This window comes from Vidua chalybeata, chromosome 15 (genome assembly GCF_026979565.1).
Source record: "Vidua chalybeata isolate OUT-0048 chromosome 15, bVidCha1 merged haplotype, whole genome shotgun sequence".
In the NCBI taxonomy this organism is placed as follows: Eukaryota; Metazoa; Chordata; class Aves; order Passeriformes; family Viduidae; genus Vidua; species Vidua chalybeata.
The window spans coordinates 18,302,404-18,327,673 of record NC_071544.1 but is presented as its reverse complement, the minus strand read 5'-3'; the positions used below and the strand labels follow the sequence as shown (position 1 = coordinate 18,327,673).

Genomic DNA, 25,270 nt, shown 5'->3' with positions numbered 1-25,270 from the left:
GAGCTTTCACCACGAGAGAGCACGCAGAGAGAGGTATGTGATGTTGAGTTGACTTCAAATAATTTTCGCATGAATTACTAAAGAAATGTATAATTTATCAGTGCTTAAATAAATCACTGGCAGGAGTGCTTTAAGGTTGCCGGCGCAGGACGGGCTATAATTAACTCCCACGTCACGGAGCGCAGGGCTGCTCCGGCAGCGCCCCGCGACACCGCCGAGGCACAAAAGGAATTCGGCTCCTAAAAATAAGATGAAGGACAGCAGAGCAGCCAAAGCCCCGAGCTGGGGGCGATGCTGGTGTCCTGTGGCCCCGGGCTCCTCCCCAGCCCCGCCGGTCCGGGCTGTCCCCGGGGTCCGGGGCAGGTTTGGGGCATCCCCGGAGCGGCCCCGGCAGCGCCCGGCCCGGGCTCCCGGCAGCGAGAGCCGACACGGCCTCGCCGAGCCCGGCTCCTGGAAAAGTGACCCCGAGGGACGCCCCCGTCCCCGAGCAGCCACAGCTGGCACCGCTGGGGGACCTGCTGCACGCACAGGGGTCACTGCTCCTGCCCGGGTCCCCTCCGGCCTTGGGCACTCGCCTGCACCCAGGCTGGAAGCACCGAGTGGCGACAGCCCCTGTCGTGGGCTCTGTATGGGCTGAAGTGTCTTGGCCAGGTAAAACGTATTTTTGAACTTCAAATCCAAGAGATGTTTCTGGTAAAAAACAAGTTTTCCATATGCCATGAAAAAGTAGTGAAAAAACCTTGATGTTTTTGTGGGAAAAAGGGGGAAGCTCCAGGTGAAGGAGGCACCTGGCAACACGGCACATGAGGCCTCACCTCACCCATCAGCCCTGCCTGGCTCCCTGCACCCAGCAGGGACCACCCTACCTGAGATTAGCACACAGCCATTGGAAACTGTCTGTGGAATGATCCTGGAGAGAAAGAAAGTGCTCTAGTTTATGAATTTAGGTTTTGATCATCACAGTTGTAAGTCTGTTGTGGAATAAAGTGGTGGAAGCACATGAAAACCTCCAGAGAAACACCAGACAAACTTATTTTTCCCTTCTGAAAGCCCCTTGTATCAGTGATCTCATCAGTAACCTGCTCCAGAGGACAGAACTGGGTCCCCTGTTTCCAGAGATGAGTTAAAATTAGATTGCCACCTTTGGGAACCCTCTCCAGAAGTTAGTGCTGTATTCCAGACAGCCTCGACTGGAGACAACAAAGAGATTCTTGGCCTGACAGTTACACCAACAATTTACCTTCATGTGACTGCTCCCTTCAAATAGTTCCTGTAGACATTTGCTTCCTTCCAAGGGGCTCCTGGCAGGATTGTGGCCCAGGGCTGTGGCAAGAGCTGTCCCACCCTGCTGAAGGCTGCTGCTGTGCTCAGGGAACGCTCAGATCACATTTGGAATGGCTGGGGGGAAAAAAATACATCCAAAGCCACACACACACACACACACAAATGCTACTCCCCTTCCAATTTTTTGTACACTCTTTTTCCAGGGAAAGGGTCTGGGACAGATTCCAAAGTTTAACTCTTGGCCCTTCAGCAAACTGAAGAGAAACAGGTTTTATATCACCCTGCAGCACCTGGACACAGCAGGTACAGGGAGGGGCTGCAGGAGGGAGTAACAGGAACTGGTGAAAGGGCCAAAGACCAAAAATAAAGGTAATAATAGAATACATTAGTTTTCACCCCAACCTACAAAGGAGCCAGAACTGGCAGGTGTGTCCTGCCAGGATTTGTATCCAACAGTCCAGACACTGCAAACCTGTAAGAGACTGGGAACCCACCCTGGACTGTACAACTTCCTCCAGCTCCTGTTGATCTCTGAGCCCCCCACAGCTGTCAAACAGCCCTTACTGGACCCCTCCCCAACCATTTACCTGTCTTTACGCATTCTCTTCCAGAGCACTGAGGCACTTGGAAGGTTTCTCTCTCAGCTCTGACCTAAACCAGACCTGCACACTTTACACACACATAAATCCCCCTTCACACACCCGCTTTCCCCCAAAGAAGTGATAATGCTCTTTTTCTGAGAGTTGTAATTTTTTGAATGGTTCTCCTTCCAATTTTTTCAGTTAGAATTTTGTCTTTTCTAAATCTTGAACCATTCCATACTACAACTTTATTGCAAAAAAGTCAACATGCATCTTAGAAATTTGGCTTGTAATCAATAAAACAAACATTACATATATGAATTTTAATGTGTAAACAATTAGAAATTCAACAATATCTGCTATTATCCTATTACACAAGTTCACAATCTGTAAAAACTATAGTACAAGGTTACTATACACCAAGAGGAGCTTTGTTCCTTTTCACATGATTTTGCTAAAGTGGTGCTTTCCTAAGCAGGTGCCTGGTTTCAGGTTTGAGGTGGTTTTGTTATTTTTGCTTAGGTTAATTCAGCACAGAAAGGGAGGGAATTCTCTGCAGTGACTTTCTTTCCCCATGCCCTCATCCTTCAGTGCCTGTCCCCCAGCTCAGGCTGGTACACTTGGCAGGGGCACACAGGTACCCCCGAGGGCTGTTTTGCCCACAGTACAGGTGAATTTCCCAGTAAAGCATCACCATGAAATGAACTCAGCTGTACTGGCCTGCTGCCTCTGCAAACACAGAAATCCAAGCCAAACCACCCCAAGACAGGCCCAGCATGCCCTAAAGTACAGGGGGCTCCATCAGCTTTGGCAAAAGGCAGGCCAGTTTCACACAGCTCCTCTCCTCCTCCCCCAGCCCCTGGCACAGCTGTGGCCCCTCTGCCCCCGGGTAGAGCCAGGCTGGGGGGCCCTGCCAGCCCTGCGGGCAGCAGCTGCCTTTGGGGTGGCACTTGGCACTCAGGCCAGCCTGCCAGGGGGACTGGGAGAGCAAACTGCAGTTGTGTGCAGCTCTCAGAGATGGCCCTCGCTCCCTTGGCCCTGGCCCTGCCACAAGTGCCACCCCAGTGTCACTTTAGAGCTAAAACCATATGAAAAGGAATCCATTCTGTGTGTGTCGAAGGCTACCGCAGTTTTTCTTACAGCTTAATTAATCCACTGTAATTTTCATTTTCCAAATACAAAAATACAACAATTCTTATTGAAATCTATACGCCGGTAATTTTAGTACACAAAAAAGCAAAATATTTACAAAATTATACAGTTTAAGAAAAAACTCTGTACAAAAAAATATATAAATCCTTTTGATCCCTCTCTCCTTTTTTAAGTTGTCAGGACTTGGACATGTTTGCTGCAATGGACTTCTCAAGAAACACACTGTGCCACAGACATTAAAACCCCTAGAGGTGATGGGAGAAGAGCAAGACATTCTTGTAAGTTCATGGGGTGGATTTCTCCTCCATTTCTTCATGCCTGGAATTTAGTCTCAGCATTAGCAGGACAGTCCTAATTCTAGGAAGAGGAGAGGTTTGGAAAGAGACAGAATACTGGAGACATTCCCTTCAGCTGACAAGAAACAGGACATTACACAAGTTGGATACCTCACCACAGCACAAGGGTAGAGTCAGCAGGGCTGTGACCCCAAAGGGTGCTCAGCACCTGCCCTGGCCACACCCAGAGCCACAGGCAAGTAAAGGGTTTGGTAGATGCTGTCCTTCAGTCAGGAATTACTGGGGCCTACACTGGCAATCGTTCAAGAAGAGTGCTGTGCATGGCCATGGTGCTGATTTTGTGTAGAAACGCACAAAAAACGTGTTGAGGAGTGGCCAGGGCAAGTGGGCAGTCAGGGAAGGTGCTGCTGGGTGCCCCACCACAAGCCAGAGAGCCCAGAGCCAGCCCAGCCCCTGGCTCAGCACACGCCCTGCTGGGTTACAGGGACAGCAGAGAGGCACTGAGAAGGGGACACGTCTGCAGAACTGCCCTGGCACACGAGGGAGAGCCACTGCACAGCCAGCCCTGAACAGCCTGGGGCACTGGAGCCTGGTTTGGGGCCAGGATAAGCAGGACACCCCAGTCCTGTGGGCTGAACCCAGCCTGCTCTGAACGCCACGGGGCTCTGCCTGGAACACAGCTGGGAACAGGGAGAGCAGAGTTGCTCCTGGCTGGTAGACAGGGGCCACGTCAGCTGCTTCTGAGGAAGACTGGAACTCCTTCCTTTCTTGCTCACAAATACTGAAATGCAATGAACAGCCTGACCTACACTGAGCCTTACACTGAAATGACAGAAGGAAATCAAGAAGGAGTGAAAATCCACTCCAGCGTGTGCTCCTGCTGATATTTTCTGTGAAGCAGAATTTGGAGAAACAGAGGGAACTGGACAATGTTATAACAATATCCTGTTAAATTGTTTCTTCCACCTCCTCTCACAAAAAGCAGCACAACATAGAGATAGTGTGGCTGTCACACATACAGAAGTAAATGATTTAGGAATCTAGCCACAAATAATTCCTACAACATGAGACTCCACAGGAAATAAAATGCTCCCTTTTTTCAACGAGCAAATGAGGCCAGTTTTTCTTTCATAATATTTAATGAAAGTTTGTCTTTTCCCCTAACCCCATAATATTGCTAAATAAAACCTGTAATATCTTTTCAATTATAAACTAACAAACCAATCACATTATAAAAAACCCAAAACAAGATAATACAGGTGACACAAAAAGAGGACAAGAAAATACTGATTTCCAACCCCCTCCCCCCTTTTTATCCTTCTTAAATAGAAAAAAATCACCACCCTGGTGAGCTTGATAATCCTGTAAGAAGTTCCTGGGCCTTTGGCTAGCTCAGTCTCACAGCTCTGTGTCCCAAATGTTTTCATACCAAACTGCTCATGGTAAATTTTGTGGTTTGAAAAGAAAGTAAAGCTCTTTTTGGCTCATCAACTTCCTTAAATAAACGCTTAAAAGATGTAGTTTGAACTATATTCCTAAAATTATACATTTCGAACATCAAGTTTCATCTTCTCCAAGAACGGGATTCATCCTCATCTTCATCATCATCATCATCATCTTCGTGCAAAAATAAATCTGAGGTTTCAGTCTCCTGGAGGAATTAAAAAAATGAACTTTCAGACACAAGTTCCAAGCTATGCCCAGGGACACATCCCAGCTCACAGCACCAGCTGTACTGGTATCTGGTGCAGGTGTTAGTGTCTCTCTCAAACTCACACAGTTACATCCAAACAGTTTTAGCAGAAGAACAGCAGCCTCATGTCAGGAAAGAGAGCACAGCTTCAGAGGAAGCAGGAATAACCACCACTCACCCTCTCCCAAACAAGGCTTCTGTTAAATGCCACAACAAAATAACCTTTAAAAGCTTAAGGTGTTAAGCAGAATTACAGGGAAGAACACACAACTTCTCCTAGAGTAGAGCACGAAGAGTGAGGAGTAAAAGGCTTTGCAGCCTGCACATACAGAACCTGAGGCTTGCTTACACCATTGACAAATTAACAGCCCATCCACAAAGTGTCTTTTCTTCCCCCATTTTCTCTGTTTTAAAATGTGGGAAATGTACCTGACTATTCAAAACCAGTTCAGTTCCTGGTTTGTAAAAACATCTTTTATGAAGTTTCTTCAGCACACAGGAAACTGCATCCTAAGAGCTCTCAGCTATTAGATTCCAGTAAGAATGATCAGGTTGTTAAGAGATTTCCATACCTCTTCCTTGGACTCCTCTTCCTCGACTTCTGTGGACACAGAAGGTACCTTGGGTTTGTGCCACGAGATCTGGAGCCGGCGGTCCTTGAACCGGGATCCCTGGTTAGCAGCCTGGGTCGTGTTGAGATGCACACATTTTCAGAGACAGGACCAAGCAAAGAACTTCTAACATCAGCAATAAGCCAGCCCACAGCATGTGGTGCAGAGTCATGTTTGAAGAGCTCAAATATATAAACCACAATCACGCACTTCAGTGCTGCAAGAGCAACTTCAGGCACACCCAAATCTGCCAAATCCTGCTCCTGCCCCGGCACTGTGAGAGGATGAGCAGAGCTCTGAACTGCCAGGGACGTGCAGCTTTATCAGGGAAAGCCCTGTGTCACTGCTCAGACCACCAGCAGGTACTTGCCCTTCAGCAGCACCAAGCACTATCAAGCTCAAACTGGGGGATCAAAGCCTCTGAAATTTTAAAATACAAAGGTAGACACAAGTACTTAAAAACTCTTATTTTAGATATGTGAAAAAATATATCCATGATTCTACTTACATTCTCAGCTTCTGAGCGGGACTTAAAAGTTACAACAACACTTAATGGGGAATCCTCTTCCTGAAGATCTTCGATATCTCCAAATTTCTGTGAGGAAAACTTCGTTAGGACTGGCAGTAATGCTCTCTTCCACTTCCATAATCGTGACATTGAAATCTGATTTTTTGGGCAGAAAAGTGAGAGCCAGAGGACTCCCAGCTGCATCAGCCATCACTATTGTAGCACTTGTATTTTTGGGCAAAAGCTCCGATTTATTGCTATGCTAAGATGAGCTTGATTTTATAGCAGTAAAGGAAACGTGTATTAATTTACAGGCCACACTTACAGAGAAGTGCTGTAACAATTCATCTTTTTCCTCTTCAACGAAGCCTCCCACGGTGAGGGCCTTGGGCCGATGATCCACCACCATGTGGTTCAGCATGCCCCGTCCTCTGCCCCCGCGGCCCCGGCCACGGCCCCTTCCTGGGGCTGCCACTGCCTTTCCTCGACCAACAGGCAAGATGCCTAAGCGGGCAGCCTGGGGAAAGAACACAGCCATGCCCCGGTGAGAGGACCTGGAACACCCAGCACTCACAAGCTCATTAACAGCAGCAGTGCAGACCAGCTCACCTCCACCTGTAACTGATTGAGCTTCTTCCGCAGCTCGGTTGTGTCCTCTCCAGAGGACAGTCTCTTATGGAAGTCCAGCTCTGCATCCAACAGTTCCTTCTGTGCCTGGCAGAACAAGAGGTGGGAAGAGAAAACAGAAGGAAAGGGCAGAACTGTAAGGCACAGTTGTAATGTTTTATTCCACTTCAGCAGTACATTCATGCAAATGATACAGAAAGATCAGGACACAATAGCCATACTTTTCTCTAAATTCAGTTTTGTTTTAATTGCCTCTGCATTTGTGTGGTCCCCTCCATTTTTTGAAGGACCCAGAATTCTCTGCTTTAGAACTGGAACAAACATGAATGAGCTACAAGCAAAACTAGGTCATGGAGCTCCTTCAACCATGGTTTGTTTGTCCATGGTTATCACTCACATTAAAATGCCACTTGCAAGTGTTTTGCTCTAATGCTGTTGCATTTTTAAGACATATAACTAGAAATAGTTACAAAAACCAAGCAGGCAAGTGTGTTGCACAATAAATACCTCTGTCTTGGACTTCAATTTGGATGGTGTGGAGGTTGTAGATGACGTTTTTAATTCATCCTTTAACTGAGATATTTTTCCTGTTAGTTCTTTTAAAGTCTTCATAATTTCTGCTCTCTCTTCTGGTTTCATGGCCTTGTTCTTCTCCAGCTTGGATATCAGCATCTATACAATAATAAAAGAACAGGAAGATGAAATTCCAGGAAAAACAGCCCTCAACAGACAGGTATGTACAAAATAAGACTGTATTTACTAGCCACATCCCAGACTTACCTTCTGGCATTCTATTTGTTTTTCTAACATCTCCTGCTTCTTTTTCCTCATATCTTGCTGGAGTTTCATTGCCTCCTATAAGAGGAGAAAATTCTTTCCATCAGTAAAAAGCAGTCTAGCATTGTATGTACTCAGAGATCATATATGTACTCATACAGATCATATTGTCCTCTTCAAGCTATGGAAGTGAAATCCACAACCAAAAGTACCGTCTGCAAAAAGCACAAGTATGAAGTGCAGCTGATTCAATAAATAAAAAATAAATAAAATCCTAATTTCCTGCTGTAAGGTACTTTACTAACGTTTTGCCCCTTTCAGACACCTCTTAAGAAACATACTGTGTGCACTGTCATGCAAGTGTCTCATACCTGCAGAGATTAAATCCAGAAAACCCCAAGCAAGTCCAGAAAACCCAACATGGCCAAGTGCATCAAGTAAGACAGCCCTAAAGGACACTCCACACATGATTACCCCAAGGTGTGTTTGCAAGACTGCCCCATAACAAGGACCAGCTCCACACCCACATATAAAGCTGCACAGGAGTGGTTGAGGTTTCAGGTGCCCATCAAACCTTGCATTTAAAGCACTTTGCTCCTTACACTGTCAGCCATCAAGCATTAAGTACCTGTTTTTTTTTAAGGGCTTCTTGCACATCATGAGGTTTAGATCCTGCACCAGACTTCAGAGTTGTCTTCAAGTTTGGAGAACTGTAAACCATTTTTGAGTGGCTTGTAGAAGTAGGAAATATCTGAAATAGTAAAAAACACACAGTAAAATATGGAATATTTCAAAGTGACTGTGATATACCAGCAGGGAACTTCAATAGATCATGTTCCCTGAAACCCCAACTCAGATGTCCAGATTTGTGCAAGGAGGCAGAAAGACCAAGGCAATTAAAACACATGGATAAAGACATCAGTCCGGTTAAAAGGATTTTTGAAAAAGATGCTCTTTCCTTCTCCACGACAGACTCCCTTTGCATCCCACATCCCACCAGGACACTGCTGAAGGTGATGATCTGCCCTTGCCTTAGTTTCAGCTCCACATTTGCAGCCCAACATCCCACTTTCTGATCAAGTAAGGCAGCAAAAGCCACTCCATGCTTCCTTTCTTAAAAGGACTTCCCCTTGGCCCAGAACACATGCTGCACCACGGTATCAGTGTGAATTGAACACTTATTGGCTTGAACTCCGGGTACAAATACTCTCTAAGCTTCTAGCACTGCTGTTAAAGCACAGCAAAAGCTCAAAAATTACTGGGAGAGCCATTACATTTGTCATCAAAAGGATGGTCTCACATACAGGTTGTCAGACTTGTTTGATATCAAACACTGCAAAAAATATTTTATGCTATTTACAACACTGATAGGGTTGTAGTTGATAGTTCCTGAAATCGTTGTCCCTATTCTATATAAACAGTTGATGAAACAAGGAAGAAGTGACTGACCATGGCTGCACGAAACATTACTGAAAAGGAACAGAACCAAGTGGAACAATTCACAAGTTCTCTCTGCTTGTTCCTTCCTGGCTGACAAGCTAAAGCTGTACCTGAGAGCACGACCATGGTCCACTCCCAACATACCTGAGACTCCTCCACCCCAGCCCCGGGCTGGCTGAGCTCAGGCTGGCTCCCACCCGCTGCTCCAAGGCGCCTTTTCACTGGGACTTTGTTAAGGACGTAGGCACCAGATGCAAGGGGTTTGTTCATCACCTGTGTATCCACAGATTTGAAAACATCAAGGTTAGACACTCTACTTCCCTGCAGCAGCAGCCACTTGGGCTCGCTGCTGAGCCCCTGGACAGCACGCACCTTGGCCAGGCTGCTGTGCACGGTGACGGCGGGCGGCGTGGCCAGGCCCTGCTGCTGCAGGTGCTGCAGGGCCTGCGGGGCGGGCGGCTGCTGCTGCTGCTGCAGCAACGGGGGCTGCTGCTCGCTCTCCCTGTGCCACAGCACCCGGATGAACCGATTGCTCAGCACTGCCTCCGTGCTGGAAATGGCCTTCCTCGCCTCCTCGTTGCTCAAGTACTGAATGAGAGCAGCTTCAGGATCGTTCTGAAAAGCCACCTAAAGCAAAAGTTCACAAATGCTTTATTTCTCAAGGAAGAAAACTTTTCAATCATTAGCAAACCCATCTACAAATGACGTGCAATGATGAGTTGAGCACCCAGAGTATTAACAGCTCAAAACACTGGTAAGACATTCTGTGTAATTAAATAAAAGTAGCTTTTGGCAAACTTTACATGTACTTGCAGCAAAGTCTATACACATTCAAATAAATAGATGAATGAATGAATAAGACTCCTCCACCATTAGCATCATGTATCCAGAGCACTGTGCAGTGCCCCTGGGTGTGTCTGGTACCACTGGTGCTGACCCAAAGGCTCTTTATCCCAGCCCCCCGAAGGACAAGTGCTGCCCGAGGGCGCACAGTGCAAAGCCTCACCACACCTTCAATGCAGCAGCATCTCAAAGTCTTGAATAAGCATCTTTTTCTCTGAAAATTACTATCACAGCAATAAAAATGTACCTTGCACTTTCTAGTGTAGTGATTGAGATAGTAAGTTTGAAATACATTATTTCATTAGAGAGATACAGAAAGCACCACAATATTTTTTGGGCTATGACAAAGTTATCAAGAAATACAGAGGTTTCCCAGGTATCTGTCTCTTATTTAGACCTCTAACTGAGGACTTGAAAGGCAACTGTTTTGTCTAGAAAAATAAATGGCTAGTAAATGTTATTTTAACTACTATTTTTAAAGTGTTTTTTCTGTTTTTTACAAGGCGAGCACACCTCTGAGTTGGAGCCAGTTCTATGATGCCAAGTGGTAACAAACTGAAGCAGATAAAGACTCTTCCGTAGCATCCTTGCCAAAATCCTGACCATCAAATACCATAAGACTGTCATATAAGACAAAGTGTCAGATCATATCTTTCAAAACTTATACACAAGTTGCTCAAAAACCTGAGTTGGTTTAGACACTGTTAAACCTGCCAGCCTTTCAAATGTAATTAGGCATCATGAAGGCAGAATATTTTACAGAATTAAGATAATAACACACAGTAGACCAAGAAAAGGTTTCTCTGAACTTGATTACCTTCTCTCCCAATTTGTCTTCACTAAGATTTCTCAAAGAAACTATGCAGTATTCAAGCAGGCTTCAGGGAAAATAAAATACCCACACACAGACATAAAACTGGACTGTTTTTTTACCTGAATGTTTACAATAGTTCCAAATTTGCTGAAGTGTTCGTTGAGCTGTGTAATATTGTTCAATTCTGGTGGAATTTTTCGAACTTCTAATTTTGTATTAGTATACTGATTCTTTTTCAAAAACCCTGGCTTATTCTGGTTGTTATTTACTTGCCTAGAGAAAAGGAGAACAGGAAGAGTTCAGATAAGTATATGTGTGCCTAAGTAAGGCAGCAAATGGTAACATACATCTAAATTGCATTTTTCCTCTAAAAAGTACACCCTCTAGCCACTAACAAAAGACAGCTTCCCCTGGCCCCATGTTTAGTCTCCAGATTATGACCCAACCACCCCAAATTACAGAGACTGGTGAATAGCAATGCTCACAGCATTGACAGCAATCGAGTACATTTAAATTAACATCTGTAGCTAACTCTTACTTTCCCAACCAGGGTTTCTTCAGTGGTGGACATTCCATGCTGCTTGGAGATCTCTTCCTGCTGTCTGGTTCCAGGACAACTCTAGTGACATTGCTGCTGTTATTTGTAATGGGAATGGGAGGTTCAGTTTGGATGATAATGTTAGCAGCTGGAGGGAAGGCAAAAAGGCCTGTTATTCCACCACACATGGAAAAGCTTTCACACAGCAAAACAGAACTGAGATTAAAAACATAAACATCAGGATGACTTTATCAAATTGGTCAGTTTTGTTTCCGAACAAAATCATTCAGATCACTCCCTAGCCTAGCTAAACATCCTGAGAGAAATACACATGGTCCAGCTGGGAGGGATGGGTTTTGACCTTTAAGGCTAGTACTAACTTGAAGAAACAAAGCTAAAACTTCATTTTTCAGGTACTAAAAATTCAGATTCTGCAGGAAAGGGAGAGAAAGAAAAAAGAAAAAAGAAAACCCCAAATCCCAACAAAACAGAAAAGGAAGAAAAGAGCCCATGGGTGGATCCCCAGGCTTTAGGTCAGAGCTCTGCAATGGGCAGGGGCTGAATTAAAAACCAGCTTGCCCTGTGTGAACCCTTGACAGCAAAAGCAACCAAGAACCCGTTCTTTCTGCTGCTATCCCACTGCCAGCCCTCCAGCCAGGTTTCAGCAACGAACTGTTAACTAAGCACTCTTTTAAGACACTACATTTAAAATTTGAAGCAAAGTCTACCAACACAAAGTTTGCTAGAAATTTATTTGCAACCTTTTCAAGATTATGCCCTTTGTGTTAGTCCCCTGTGAATGCCAAATATTCAACCCCTAAAAAGAAGTCTGAGTTATACAGTAATTTCTATGGCTTTTATATAAGCCAGGGCTCTGCTGGTTACACTGGTGAGAACAGAGACTGGGCATTTCTGGGCACGGCATCCTCACTTTGGAGGATGATCTGAGAGCAAACTTTTCATACCTGTGACAAAGACAGTAAAACATGTTGTGTGAGGCCCTACCACTGAGCACTCACCCCTGCCTTACCCCTGGGATGGGCTCTCAATTAGGCCCCAACCCTGCCTCTGTGACAGTCATTAAGATGCAAACAGCAACAGCAATTTCTACAAAAATATTTAACCATATTCCTTATGAGATGGGTATTGGAAGGAAGTATTAAAATTAAAAAAAAATCCTTATGATCTACTGAGAAATACTGAAGTAGAACAATAAAATCCAAAACTTAACATCTTTGGTTTTTTAGAATCAGGGCAGGAAAACACAAGGGAGAAAGAAAGTTTTGCTACTCCAACTAAATTTTGAAGAGCCTTGACCTGTGCCCTTCCCTAAAAGATGCTTTGTACACATCACCACTAAGAGACAGCAGCCACATCCATTCAGGCAGGGGCTAGGAATTATGTAAGTGCAGACTGGGATTCCCATTAGAATTGGAAATGATACCTGCGATGTTCATTTCAGAGAGAACACCTGGCTGACAGAGCATGAAGCACCAAAACATGCCATGGCAGCTCCCTTCTTCACTACCATCACAACAGCCAAGGCAAGGAGCTTCGATCATCACCTCTGTGCCCTCAGCTGACCAAAAGCAGTCTGCAGACTGTGCTGCTAAATCCATCTTTAGGCACCATTTTTCTTTCTAGGAGCTACCAGTACCTGGAAAATACCTTCACAGGCTTAAGAGGAATAAAACCCCAACCAACCAACAAAACCCCTGTAGCATTCCCAAGCAAGTGGTTATTTTTAATCAAAAAGGCTGCTTTGACTTTAATATGGGCACGTTAGCACTTTAAAAAGGTAAAAATGTCAAAAAAAAAGCTCTGAAACACTAGATCAGTGAGAAAAACGAGTGCTTTCAGCCTGAAAAGAGGGAAAAGTGTTGACGGTCTTGGACAAAAATAGCAACAGCAATGACCAGAACCCTTCCTACCTCGAGGGTTTGTATCCATCTCCCCAGATGTTAGGCCAATTAGATTTGGACGCTGCATTTGTGCTCTTGTAAAGAACTGCCGATACTGAGATCTACCAGCACTGGTAATACTAGGAGCTTCAGGGTTATAGCCATCTGGCTCATATGTATCTACAAAAAAAGGAGAGAAACGACAGAATTTTTCAAGTGAGTTTAAGACTCGGGGTTAATTTTCCTTTAAGGAAGTGCATGGATGTCCAAGAGTCAGAAGCTGTCTTGGATGAAGAGAAGAGAGGTCGTACAGCCAACCTGTGCAGCCATTGCAAACCCTCACCTGAATTCCAGGCCTAGCCTATCTGGACACATTCTCTTTTGGTTTTTATTCTGGTACTGCTTGTCCAAAGCACACAGGTCACAACACAGAGTACTGCTGATCCACTGCATGGAAAGTCCTGAGGTGTCTGTGTGACAGCGTGCACAGCATCTGGCCGTGTTTTAAGGGCAACAACACAGCCTTTGGTTTCAGCATTTATACTGTAGAGTCTAAGATGCAAAGAGATTTTCAGCCTTTGCTGCCCAACAGTCTGGCCCTCTTCAGAAAAGAATTTTAGGTGAAGAACATACTTAAATGATTTCAATCAAAGAAAGGTGAGAAATGAGGTAATGGAATCAATACTTACCTACTGAACTCTGTATGTAAGAGTGAGATCAGCTGCCTAGCTTAGGTAAGGTACTAATGATTATTTCCATTAGAAGTGGTCACTGCAAGAATACAAGATGATAATTGACTCCTATTGCTCCTCCAGCCCAAGGTCCAAATTGAGAATAACACATTTTCTAACTTTTTAAAGGAAAAGCTGTACAAGAACTAGAATGAATGAAGTCTGTGAAGAGCCTCCACAGGAACAAAACAAATGCCTGTACAAGGGAATCTGACAGACATGAATGCCTCCAAAATCTCAGTTCCTTATTCTGCAGCAAAAAAGACAACTCTACAGTTGAAAACAGATGCCCCACAATATCCACACTGATAGCAGAGCCTGACACTGTATAACAAGAACTTTCTCTAACCTCAAAGGAGCAGAACCACATGCTCCTCTTCCCTGATTTAGAACATGATTGACTGCAAGAGGGCAACTAGCAGCTGTTACCACAACAGTCCAAGAACAGGACATGAGAATCTCCACAGAGGTTCTGGAGAACAGAATTACTGTGAAGCCCTGTGAGCTCCGACAGGCAGAATCACCCATTAGAAGTTCTGGAGCTGAAAGGATCAGATGGTGACACCTGAACACACGACAGGACTTGGGGATAACTGAACAGATTACCTAATAAGAAATTTGAGTGTCTCAAGTTCTGAAAAGCACAGAAGTTACAAATAAAATGACATGGATCATGAACTGAACTAGATCCTCTCTTTGAATAAAATTCAGAATATTTATGTTAAAAAAACCCAGATGGGAATATTATGAAACACTGGCATTTAATTATCTTATTTTGGTAATATAGAACATGGGAATGCCATTAATCCTTTAATTATAAAAGAAATAAATTTTGTTGTATTTAAATTGAGCAATCTAGGACTTTCCAGATATTTTGCTATTTTCCCTCGTAAAAACATACTTTTAAAAATTTTGAGCTCTGTTAAGGAAGAGGGACGTGTCCAGTGAAAGGTAACAACTTTTAGAAAGCTAGAATCAGGGTGATTGTGGAAAAAGAAAAGAAAAAGCACTGATGTCTATGAAGACTGTACAGACTATTGTGACATATAGCTGGAAAAAAAAAAAGCTCTCATCTGTATTAGTCCAAACTGGAGAGTAATAAAGTCTAAGTTAAACAGCAATTACAGGTTTGCAGATCTATCTTTCACCTACTAAAGTCCTACTGAAAGGCTTGAAGATGAAAGGAACACTTCTCATGCAACAATCGGATTGCTGCGAGCACATGAAACCCAGAGCTCCCGACAGTGCTCCTCCTCAGACCAGGGCAGAGCACTGCTGCCATTCCATCCTGAATGGATGAGGGGCTGACCCAGGGAGAGGCATCAGACTTCTTTTTAGATTTGCATATATTGGAGGAAGACAGATCATCATTTCTAGTCACACATCAACAGAGAAAATTTAAAATGTTTCCATCAAAGAGATTTAAACCAAAAGGCATTTGCTTACGTTCTGACACTGTATAGAGCAGGTTCTGAGGCAGAGGAGGAGGCAGCCTTGTTCCCACGGGTGCAAGACTGGGCACGGCGCTCGTCCCCGGCTGGTCACGACTGTTTATCAAGCTGGACTGTGTTAAAGGTGGTCCTGCAACAACACCACAGAACCCATCACACACTGACAGCTCAAAGGCAAAACGTGCAAACAATTCAGTGCTCTGTTTATGCCTTGCTTTGAGCAAGGTCAGGGTTGTAAATATGTCCAATCCCACCTCAGTAACAGTAAATTGAGAAGCCTGTTCAGATAAGCTACTCTGATTCCAACCCCTTTTCTCTTTCCCAGGAGAGACAAAGCTTTAAGGGAAAAGGAAGAAGTGTCTTTTCTTCCCCAGTGGTTTGTTAGTGCTAGAGATGCCTTAACCACAGCAGCTCCTCCCTCAGCTCTACCATGGAGCCAAGGCTTGCTCAGAGCAAGAGATCGCTTCAGCAGCATCCAGATTGCAGTTCTGAAACAAGAACTGTGGGGCAAGAGGCATTCCCAGACAAGGAATTTCTCTAGCTGGTTGTGCTCTGGTTTCCCCATGTACCGTACAGACATTCCTACTAACTGTATGATCAAAAAGGACCCCAAGTGACACTACACAGCCCATCCTGAGCACTGTCTGCTCTCTCACAGCAAGTCAGTTCCACCTGCTAAAGGGCTCACACAAAGTTTAGGGTTAATCCTGTATCAAATTATTCCTCATCCCAAAATTGCTGATATTGGACACGTTTATCACAGCATTTATTTTGTCCCTGGAATAGACAGCACTGAAGCAGAGTAAGCATGCCCCTAATATGCTATTTCTTCAGAGAGTTTAGAAGATGCGGTAGGATAACACAAAAGGCTCAACATCTCAGATCACTGCTGAGCTAAGAAAGCTCTTACATGGCTCAATAATGTATTGCTTTCTAGCAGTAGATAATGTAGCACCAACACAAATCTTTATTAGAACCTCTAGGAGACTGAATCATAACATTTCTTGCATTACAGCAGGAAAAAACCTGGCTAGTAAGTGTCAGTGACCAATCCAATCACCACCAACTACCAGTGAGGTGAGCTGAAAGATCCCCAACTCCACTCCCCCACCCAATTTAATTCAGTTTGCAGTGCTAGGAACACCACGGTTTACCAGCTGAATATTCAGAATTCTTTGGGCACTGCTCTGAACAGTGCACTGTAGCAGAGGGGCTGCAGCTCTGGGCACTGCTCTGAACAGTGCACTGTAGCAGAGGGGCTGCAGCTCTGGGCACTGTAGCAGAGGGGCTGCAGCTCTGGGCACTGCTCTGAACAGTGCACTGTAGCAGAGGGGCTGCAGCTCTGGGCACTGCTCTGAACAGTGCACTGTAGCAGAGGGGCTGCAGCTCTGGGCACTGCTCTGAACAGTGCACTGTAGCAGAGGGGCTGCAGCTCTGGGCACTGCTCTGAACAGTGCACTGTAGCAGAGGGGCTGCAGCTCTGGGCACTGTAGCAGAGGGGCTGCAGCTCTGGGCACTGTAGCAGAGGGGCTGCAGCTGACCCCTGTGGCTGGGCTGCCGTGACTCACGTGGGACGGGCAGCACGACGGGCGGCGGGGGCTGCGGGTGGGGCTGCGGCACCGGCAGCCGCAGGCCGCGCACCGGCCCCGGCAGCGGCGGCAGCAGCAGCCCCGGCGGCGGCGGCAGCCCCGGCGGCGGCGGCGGGAACGGGATCATGCTGGGCAAGGAAACTTCATCTACCACTAAAGGATCGTTTCCGTGATCAAACTGGCAGAGATCACCAAGGACACAATAGCCTCGCTCTGCAAAACAGAAAACACATGCAGCAGCTCTCAGCGATTTATAACATTTCATGTTTTCACAGAATTTCTTACTAAAGAAAACATGCGTCCACTGATACGTTACTATATTGTAAGGTAAGGTTTCACAGAATACTTAAAATTAGAACAATCTTTCATAAAAGCATACAAATTTACATGCGTTCATCATAAAAGCTGTGGGAAAAAAAAGTCAGAAGTACTGCGGTTTATTTTAAACACACACACACTGCAATCTGCACCAGGACTGCCAGTGGTTGAGGTATTTGTCTAGCACACAGAGAACTGTGAAAAAAGTCCGTATGTTCTTATCCAGCAATTGCCACAGCATATGCAAACTGCTTGCAGTAAGACTAGTTATTTCTCCAGTACAATAAAGGGCATCTCTGCATCTGTTACATACAAGGTACACATCACAAGCCACTGCAGTGTGACTTGCTGCTCACATTTAGTGAATACCTAAAAAAAAAAAAAAAAAAAAAAAAAAAAAAAAAAAAAGGCACAAAAACATTGAAATAAGGCACGAAACTGAAAACTACGGAACAATTACCATCATAATCTTGACATCTTCTTTTAGGAGGGGGGTTTCTGCCAAATGAGCTGGGATTGCTGTGATTGTTGAAGAAATTTGACCAGCTCTCTGTGGTGCCTTCAAGGTGGTGCGCAGGTGCAACTACAGTTACAGCACTGGGAATAGCTTGTGCAGAGGAATACTGTTCAGAGGATTTACTGGGAGATGCAGACACTGGATTATATGAGCCTTCAACATCATTTTTTTCACTCTTGTATTTTGATCTCTCTCTCTCTCGGTGCTCTGTTTAAAAAAAAATAAAGCTGAGTACAGCCTTCATGTTTCGCTCTGTACATCAGAGCCATGAGCAAGAGATAATAACACATTCTCTGAAATACTCAGCATTCTGCACATTGAACTGTTCTTGAAGGAGCTTGGTCTTACCAATGGAGTAATAACTAAATATAATGTCAATAAGGGTTTAACTTCAGAAATACCCAAGTTTTCTCTGCAAAATGCATGTTCATTCCTCTACTACTGATTTCACTCTGGCTTACAGCTCTCTTTTAAAGGAGAAAGGGCAAAAGCCTGAAACAACAAACCTACCTCTGCCCTTAACTAACGAGGTCTCAAGGTGCGTGGAATGCTGTAATCTGTGCCACTTACTTTTCCGACAGACCTGAACTAGCCCTAAAAGAACAATCATATGGTAACCACCTGCAACTGCAAAGAAGCCTTCTCTAAAAAATACACAGCAACAAAACGAAAGAGGGAAACACTGCTTTGCAAAAAGTTCAGTCCTTAAGAGGAAAAAAAGAATAAAATCAACAGCTTTGTCAGAACACACAGCACAAAAATATGAGCTAGGGCTATCCACAGGAATACGCCTGTGGATAAATTAAGAGGTTAGCAAAGAAGAAAATAACCCCCTTAATTGTTCTACTCTGAAGAACAGCATCTTAATTAATAATTTCAAGAACACAAAGCTATCAGAATCTCCTCCACCTTCTCGAGGGCATCTCCTGCCTGCTAGATCATTCAGAATGTAGAAGTCACACGTGTCACTGCAATAGGATGTTCTCCTGAAGCAGCACCCTGGGTACTCACCACTCCTACTGCCATCCCGGTCTTTGCTGCGGCCCCTGCTGCGGCTGCGGCTCCGACTCAACCCTCTGCTCTTGCTCCGGCTTTTACTCCTGCCCCGGCGCCAGCCAGACTTCTCCCTGTACAAGTCACTCCTATCATAGTACCTGTCATAGTCCCTCCATTTCCCATCATCCCGCTTTTTCTCTCTGGTTCTAGGAAAGACAGATGTAGACCATGTCAGTGAAAAGAGAAACAAAATTGAAAAAGAAGCTTGCAACGTGGAAAGATACTGTTCACCCTTCCCATCCATTTGGGCAGTGAAACACTCCAGTCAGAATTTCACAAATTACACAGAGAAGTACAGAATCTTAAAGCCGATTCACTGGTCTGCAGAAAGCTGAGGCAGGAATTGGCAAGGTGACACAGTTATGATGCTCAAACCATAACAGGCTTTAGAAGTGATGCTGACACAGTGTGAACAACTGCCCCCAGAAACTACAGACCCAAAAAATGTTCTTCATTTATGTAACAAGGGAAACACCGGAACTGATGACATTCCTAAGAATTGTTATTTGAAGAATATTTGGCCTCTTTTGCAAGAGGCCAACTTCTTGTGGAGACTTCTCATGCACGTGATCAGCATATGCATGCACAACGTATCACAGTCAAAGGAAGGAGAAAATCCCTATTTTTCACAAAAATCACTACCTACAAGGTAAAAAAAACACAGCCAAAAATTGACAGCAAATACAGAAAAATTTCTTAACATTGTGGCTCAAAGCTAACCTTTGCTCACTGGAATCTGCACGGCTCCTCTGGGGACTGGAATACTTCTTCTTCCTGCTCTCCCGCTCTTCTTCAACAGACTCTTGAAAATTCTGTTTAACACACAACTACCAAACAAGGACGAGTATCACTTTTTAAAATTAAGAAAATGACACCAAAATGTCGTTCAAGTTAGAGACGGCAACCCAAAGAAAACAATACTCAAGTATTACTTGCCCAGAGTACTGCAGTACTACAAGTAAACAAGCACTAGAGTCCGTTGAAGAGTTTTGGTCTCAAAACCTCCTTTTTCTTCTGCAGAAGAGATGCTCCTAAATAAAACCACTTTGATGTTTTGTTTCTAAACAGGATTCATTAAGGACAAGCTCTCTCTCCACTCTACTTCCTTATTTAGCATAAGCAATTCCACAAGTGAGGTATTTCCTGAACCTTTAAACACAAAGCCTGCAGTCACCTCTCCAGGTAGGGAAGTCACTAGCTGACATTTTAAATAACTGCTTCAAGGCAAAAACCTGCTCCCATGGTGGAACTGGTCACGTTTCTTGCTGGCCTCCACCACAGCAGGTTCAGAAATCTGCCAGCTGTACCACTACTGCAAACCACTGACCCATTCTGCACTTCTGCTGCCATTTCATACTGATTATAAGTTACTGTAAATTTTGGTGGAAAAAGCTTACATGCACTTATTTTTAAAACACTTCTTTTTCCAATTGAAACCAAAAGGAATGCTTCCTGCATCCTTCTAGAACAGGATTATCTGGGGAGAACTGGCAGAAATACTCAAGACTTGGCTTGACAGGGCTCTGGAGAGCTCCACCTGCAGTCCTGCTCCCAGCACAAGGTGCATCACATGGATCCTGGGGTCCCCTCCATGTGATTCCACATGTGGTTTATTTTGTGGCCTCTGTGTGTAGGAATCACACTGAGCTTCATGACACATTGTGAAGGCCTTGCTGATGTCAAAATAACTAATTAATGTCCTGAATTCCATAATGTTGTCCCATAAAGCTGTCCTAGATATCTTCTTTTGCTTATTACCACTCCTCTCCAGCCCCTCAAATCTCCTCCTCTGCCCTCACCAGAGCACTGGTTAAGTCAACTGAAGGTAGTTCTGTGAGACTTTCTATAAACTGTGACAGTGCTTTGAGAACAGAGGGGAAAGCTCTTACAGTCAAAGTCTTGTTCAAATTATGAACTGCCATAAGCAAAGCTACTTCCATAAACTGTCATAACTCTGCATCACATCTGCAGGTAAAAAAGGACATCAGAGAAAAGGAAAAAAGTAAAAAGCAACTTTAAATTTAAACTGTTGATGAACCAGTCAGGTAAATAAGGACCTGCATTTGTTTGGGCTGACCTGGGTTTGGCTGACTGACAATTTCTGCAATTATTTGTCACCTTCTCTCAAAAATTTGATTGCTTTCAATTTTGCCAACAGAACTTAGAATCAAGGTAAAACTGGTGGCAAACAAACCCTGCCTGACTTTCCAAAGTAATTATTCCAGTACAGAGGCTGACATATTGCAATGATTTTAAGCACCACATAAAACATTTTAAGTAATTTTCATTCCTCACAGAGTATACAAAATTGGAAATGTTTTGGAATGTTTTTGCTGCCTCCTTCTCTCAAACCTTTCCAAATAATCATCCACTGGTATTACCAGAGCTGTGAATAGGATTTCTGAGTGCTTAATTGAAGGTAGACTCTACAAAGGGATGTAAAATGGTCTTGTCTGAATAGCCATCTTCCATGGTTCTTTGGACACAGAGATCTTTAGTCACAATAGAGTACATTTTTTGTCACATTTTGCCTCACAAATGTAGGACAGCTAATTTGAAAATAAAAGGCAGGCAGAATAAATAACATTACCTCCTCCTTGACTTCTTCTTTTTCTTGCCCTGCAGGCTTTGCCTCTGCCTTTGTGGGCTCAGCAGAAGGAAGGTAACTCTTGGTGTACAAACTTTCAAAAAGTTTATCTACAAACCCTGAAGTTTCTGAGGATACAGAACACAAGAAAATACTGTTACATATGCAATTAAGTGCATGCTTAATTTACCAGAGAAGACCCTGAAAACAGTCAGCCAGGTGGGCTGCTTGCAGCAGCAGCACCTCAGACTAATGAGCATTAGCTCCACTGAAGGAGCTGGAATTACATTTGTGGCACCTGAGGCTGTTCATTTAGAGAAAGAAATTCCTCAGGTATATCACAGACAGCAACAGAGACTTCTGCTGTTCTAAGGGGCAAACATGATTGGCACCTGTGATCAAGGAACAAGTCCACAGCTATCCACAAGTTCCATCAGCTACACTCAGCAGCCTCTTAAGGGCAATTTTTTATGAGAGTAAATAATTTTCAACACCCTCATCAGCAGTTCAACATCACAAGAAATGCACAGTAACCTTCCCAGTGAGTGTCAGACTTTCAGGTGTTTAAACCCTTGACTGTGAAGCAAACTGCCACATGTGAAGCTCCCAGCAATCTGAAGGATTAACATGGACCAGGTTTTCAAAAGTTACCAAACACCTGTCAGAGAAGCTTCTGGCAACACAACTGACACTTTAAATTAAATTGCTTTTCTGTAAGAACATTCCCTCCCACCCACTGTGAAAAGTCCAAGTTACATGACTTCATCTTATGATTATTATTTTTTTAATCACAAGATTCCTTCAAACTCTGTATGAAATATTGATGGCTACCAAGAAGGATTTTGAAGGCAGTAATGGTGCACCACCCTCCCTCCTCCCACCAAGAGCTGAAGCCCCCAGCCACCACACCTTTCTGCAGGAACACATCCAGCTGGTCAGCACAGAAAGCTTTCAGCTCCTTCTCAGGCTTGTCTTTCTTGACTAACGCCACGACATAGTTGGCCAAGGCTGAGGGGTCTGCGTCACATCTAGTGAGAGAGAGAGCTGTGCTTGGCTGCTGCACCATGGGGGCACAGTCACTGGGGAGCCCCAAGAGCTCCTGCAACCCCCCTGGGCTGCCGGGCTCACACCCAGCACCAGCACAGCTGCCCTGGGCCACGGAGCCAGCAAGGGGCTTCTTGCAACCACAGCCCAGTGCTTCAGTTGCCTTGTGAACCCCCAAGTACACCTGACAAAGGCGCCCATTCTCTGCTCCTCCTGAGCTCTGCTGAGGGAAAAGCACCTTTCTTTTGCCCACACAGACCCACTGCTGCTGAACCTCCCCCTGGCCCAGCAAGCACACCTCAAATGGCTCTACAGGCACAGCAGAGCACTGCACAAGGACTGAGAAGGATTAAACTGCGTTTAAAAATTAAAACATTGTTATAAAAGAGTTCAGAAGATGTCACAGCGGTCCATTTTCAATACACACACAGACACGTTCTGCACAGCTTCAGTGACTGTCCTGGTGTGCTGGGGTTTCCTCCTCGAGGATACTTCCATGCCATATTTTACAGTAACCTTTTAAGGCTGGTAGAATACCTAAAGGGCAGCAATTACTGACCCAGGTTCTCTCCTCACCCGTGTCTGGCCCACAAAGACCAGACTCACCAACTCTGTGCAGTGATACTTCACCACTAATCTTCAAACCGGATATTGCTTTAGATCTCATTATTCAGCTATTAGGAGCACCCTAGGTATGAAATAGAGTAACAGTGTGACTAAATTACAGCTCCTTGTTTGGCCTCTCAGAGTGTGCAGGTGCCAGATATCAGGTGGGGGCAGAAACCTAAAATACTCAAAAGACTTTTTTTTTTTTTTAATTAACATTTAAAGAGGAGATTTTGTATTTTCTGAGAACAGTAACTCTGGAAATAGAAAGAAAAATTCTGAAGTATATATACCTCAAAATAATCTCAAGTAAGAAAAAGATCCAGAAAACAAGCAAAAGGCAAAAAGCCAAGCAGAGGGCAACAGGTGACAGAAATAAAAATCCTCAATGAGCAGCAACCAAGTTGCTCTGCTCTCATATAGCCTCCAACAACATCTAACCTCCACTGAAAGCCAGGGTAAATGGAGCAATTAAGAACAAAGAAACCACAAATTGACAGATTTTACAATTCTTACACACACAGAGAAATAACCTATATGCGATGCACTCGCTGTGTGTGATGTACTGGGGCCCTCACCTACTGACTATAAATCTTCAATTTCAAATAGAGGAAACTATCCCTCACTTCACAACCATTTCCTTTCCTTCCTCCATATGTCAGTCCCTCCCAGGCACTCCCTCCCATCCCTTATGCAGTACAGGAGCACACAAGGTGAGTGCCCTCCTCCAGGCAAGCCAGCCTGTATTGTCACTCTAGTGCCACTACAGAGCCTGCGACTGTCAGGGCCCCCTGGCCAATTCCTTGATTTTCTGCCTCCTGTGCCACAGTGCAGCTCAAATGCCCAAGGAACGCTGGACACGGACTGGAGCTGGCAGGGAAAGTGAAGGAGCAGGAGTTGTGCTCCAGCCTAGAGACTTTCAGCATGGTTTGACCAAACACCAGAGAAACCCGTGATTGTAACAAGGGAAAAAGGAAGTTGTGAAGAACTTCCCAAAGCCTAACACTTAACGATGGCACCTGAACAGACCTAATTAAAACTCTTCCTATAGGCCTCGGTTGTACTTCATGGGAGACCTAAGCCTGGCCAGGCACTGCCAAGCAGCTTCCCCTGTGAGACCCACGGGCCCCTTGCTGTGCTGCACCACCAGCACCAGCTGTGGTCAGGCACTGCACAGCTTGGGAGCAGCACAAACCCAGCAGCCCTTTGCAGCCAGTTATCAGAACCCACAAAATGCACGACACCACCTGGATCCATGCTGACTGCATCCCAGTCCCACTCCCACTGCAAGCAGCAGCAGGATGCAAATGCAGAGTTCCCACAGTTTCCAGGTTATTCCTGGTTTTGTCAGCTCCTCCAGCAGCCTCTGGCTCTGCTCCGAGATGACAGAGCTGGGATTGAAGTCAACAGCACAGCTGGTGCACCAGTTGGGAGTACATAGAATCACAGAGATTGGAAAAGTGCTCCCAAACCACCAAATTCAACGTATCCCATCCTTGTCCCCAGCCCAGAGCAGCGAGTGCCACCTCCAGCCCTTCCTGGGACACTCCAGGGATGGGGATCCAAACCTCCCTGGGCAGTTCCAGGGCCTGAGCACCCTTTCCATGGGGAAATTCCTGCTGTTGTCCACCCTGAGCCTGCCCTGGCCCAGCCTGAGGCCGTTCCCTCTCCTCCTGTCCCTGTTCCCTGGAGCAGAGCCCGACCCCCCCGGCTGTCCCCTCCTGTCAGGAGCTGTGCAGAGCCGGAAGGGCCCCCCTGAGCCTCCTTTTCTCCAGGCTGAGCCCCCCCAGCTGCTGCTCATCAGACTTGTGCTCCAAACCCTTCTCCATCTCCGCTGCACGCTGTAGGACAGGAGGCCTCCGGCACGTCCCCGGGCCCGGGCTGTCCCGCACTCCGGGCGCGCCGGGCCCGGGCCGGGGGCAGGGCCGGAACGCCTCGGCCGGGCCCGGCCCGCGGGAAGCGCTGTCCGCCCGGCCCGCCAGGCCCGCCCGGCCCGCACGCCCGCACTCACATGGGCTCCAGCAGCTTGGCCAGCCAGGACTTGAGCGCGTCTACGCTCTCGATGATCATGGTGGCCCCGCGCCGCCCGCTCCCAGCTACACCGCCGCCATGGCCGCGACCTGCCCGGCACCGCCCGCAGCGCAGCCTGCTGGGCATGGCCGGGGCGGGGCCGCGCGCCACCACCAATCAGAAGGTGCCGCTCCGCGCTGCCAACCAATGGCAGCCGCCCAGAGCCCGAGCCGAGGGTCAGGGAGAACCAGCAAGTTCGGTAGAGCGAGCACATGAACCCGCGGCGACATCTTGGG

General features: G+C 45.6%; 1 protein-coding gene across 3 annotated transcripts; it reads right to left on the bottom strand.

Moving 5' to 3' along the window:
• Positions 1–2,137: 2,137 nt before the first annotated feature.
• Positions 2,138–25,086, bottom strand: RBM27 (RNA binding motif protein 27). Of its 3 annotated transcripts, XM_053956650.1 has the most exons (22): positions 24,976–25,086; positions 22,224–22,342; positions 21,318–21,442; positions 19,448–19,554; positions 18,683–18,873; positions 18,182–18,265; positions 17,615–17,878; positions 16,816–17,049; positions 15,243–15,377; positions 13,096–13,245; positions 11,165–11,312; positions 10,746–10,899; positions 9,342–9,596; positions 9,114–9,242; positions 8,158–8,280; positions 7,533–7,607; positions 7,260–7,424; positions 6,735–6,839; positions 6,451–6,642; positions 6,126–6,212; positions 5,579–5,689; positions 2,138–4,964 (listed from the first exon to the last, which is right to left on the bottom strand). In XM_053956650.1, exons 1-22 carry the CDS (start codon positions 25,032–25,034, stop codon positions 4,878–4,880), a joined length of 3,099 nt encoding a protein of 1,032 aa, XP_053812625.1. In that variant the 5' UTR covers positions 25,035–25,086; the 3' UTR covers positions 2,138–4,877. The 3 variants fall into 3 exon arrangements, with proteins under 3 accessions (XP_053812625.1, XP_053812627.1, XP_053812626.1); XM_053956652.1 differs by lacking the exon at positions 13,096–13,245; XM_053956651.1 differs by lacking the exon at positions 18,182–18,265.
• Positions 25,087–25,270: the final 184 nt, after the last annotated feature.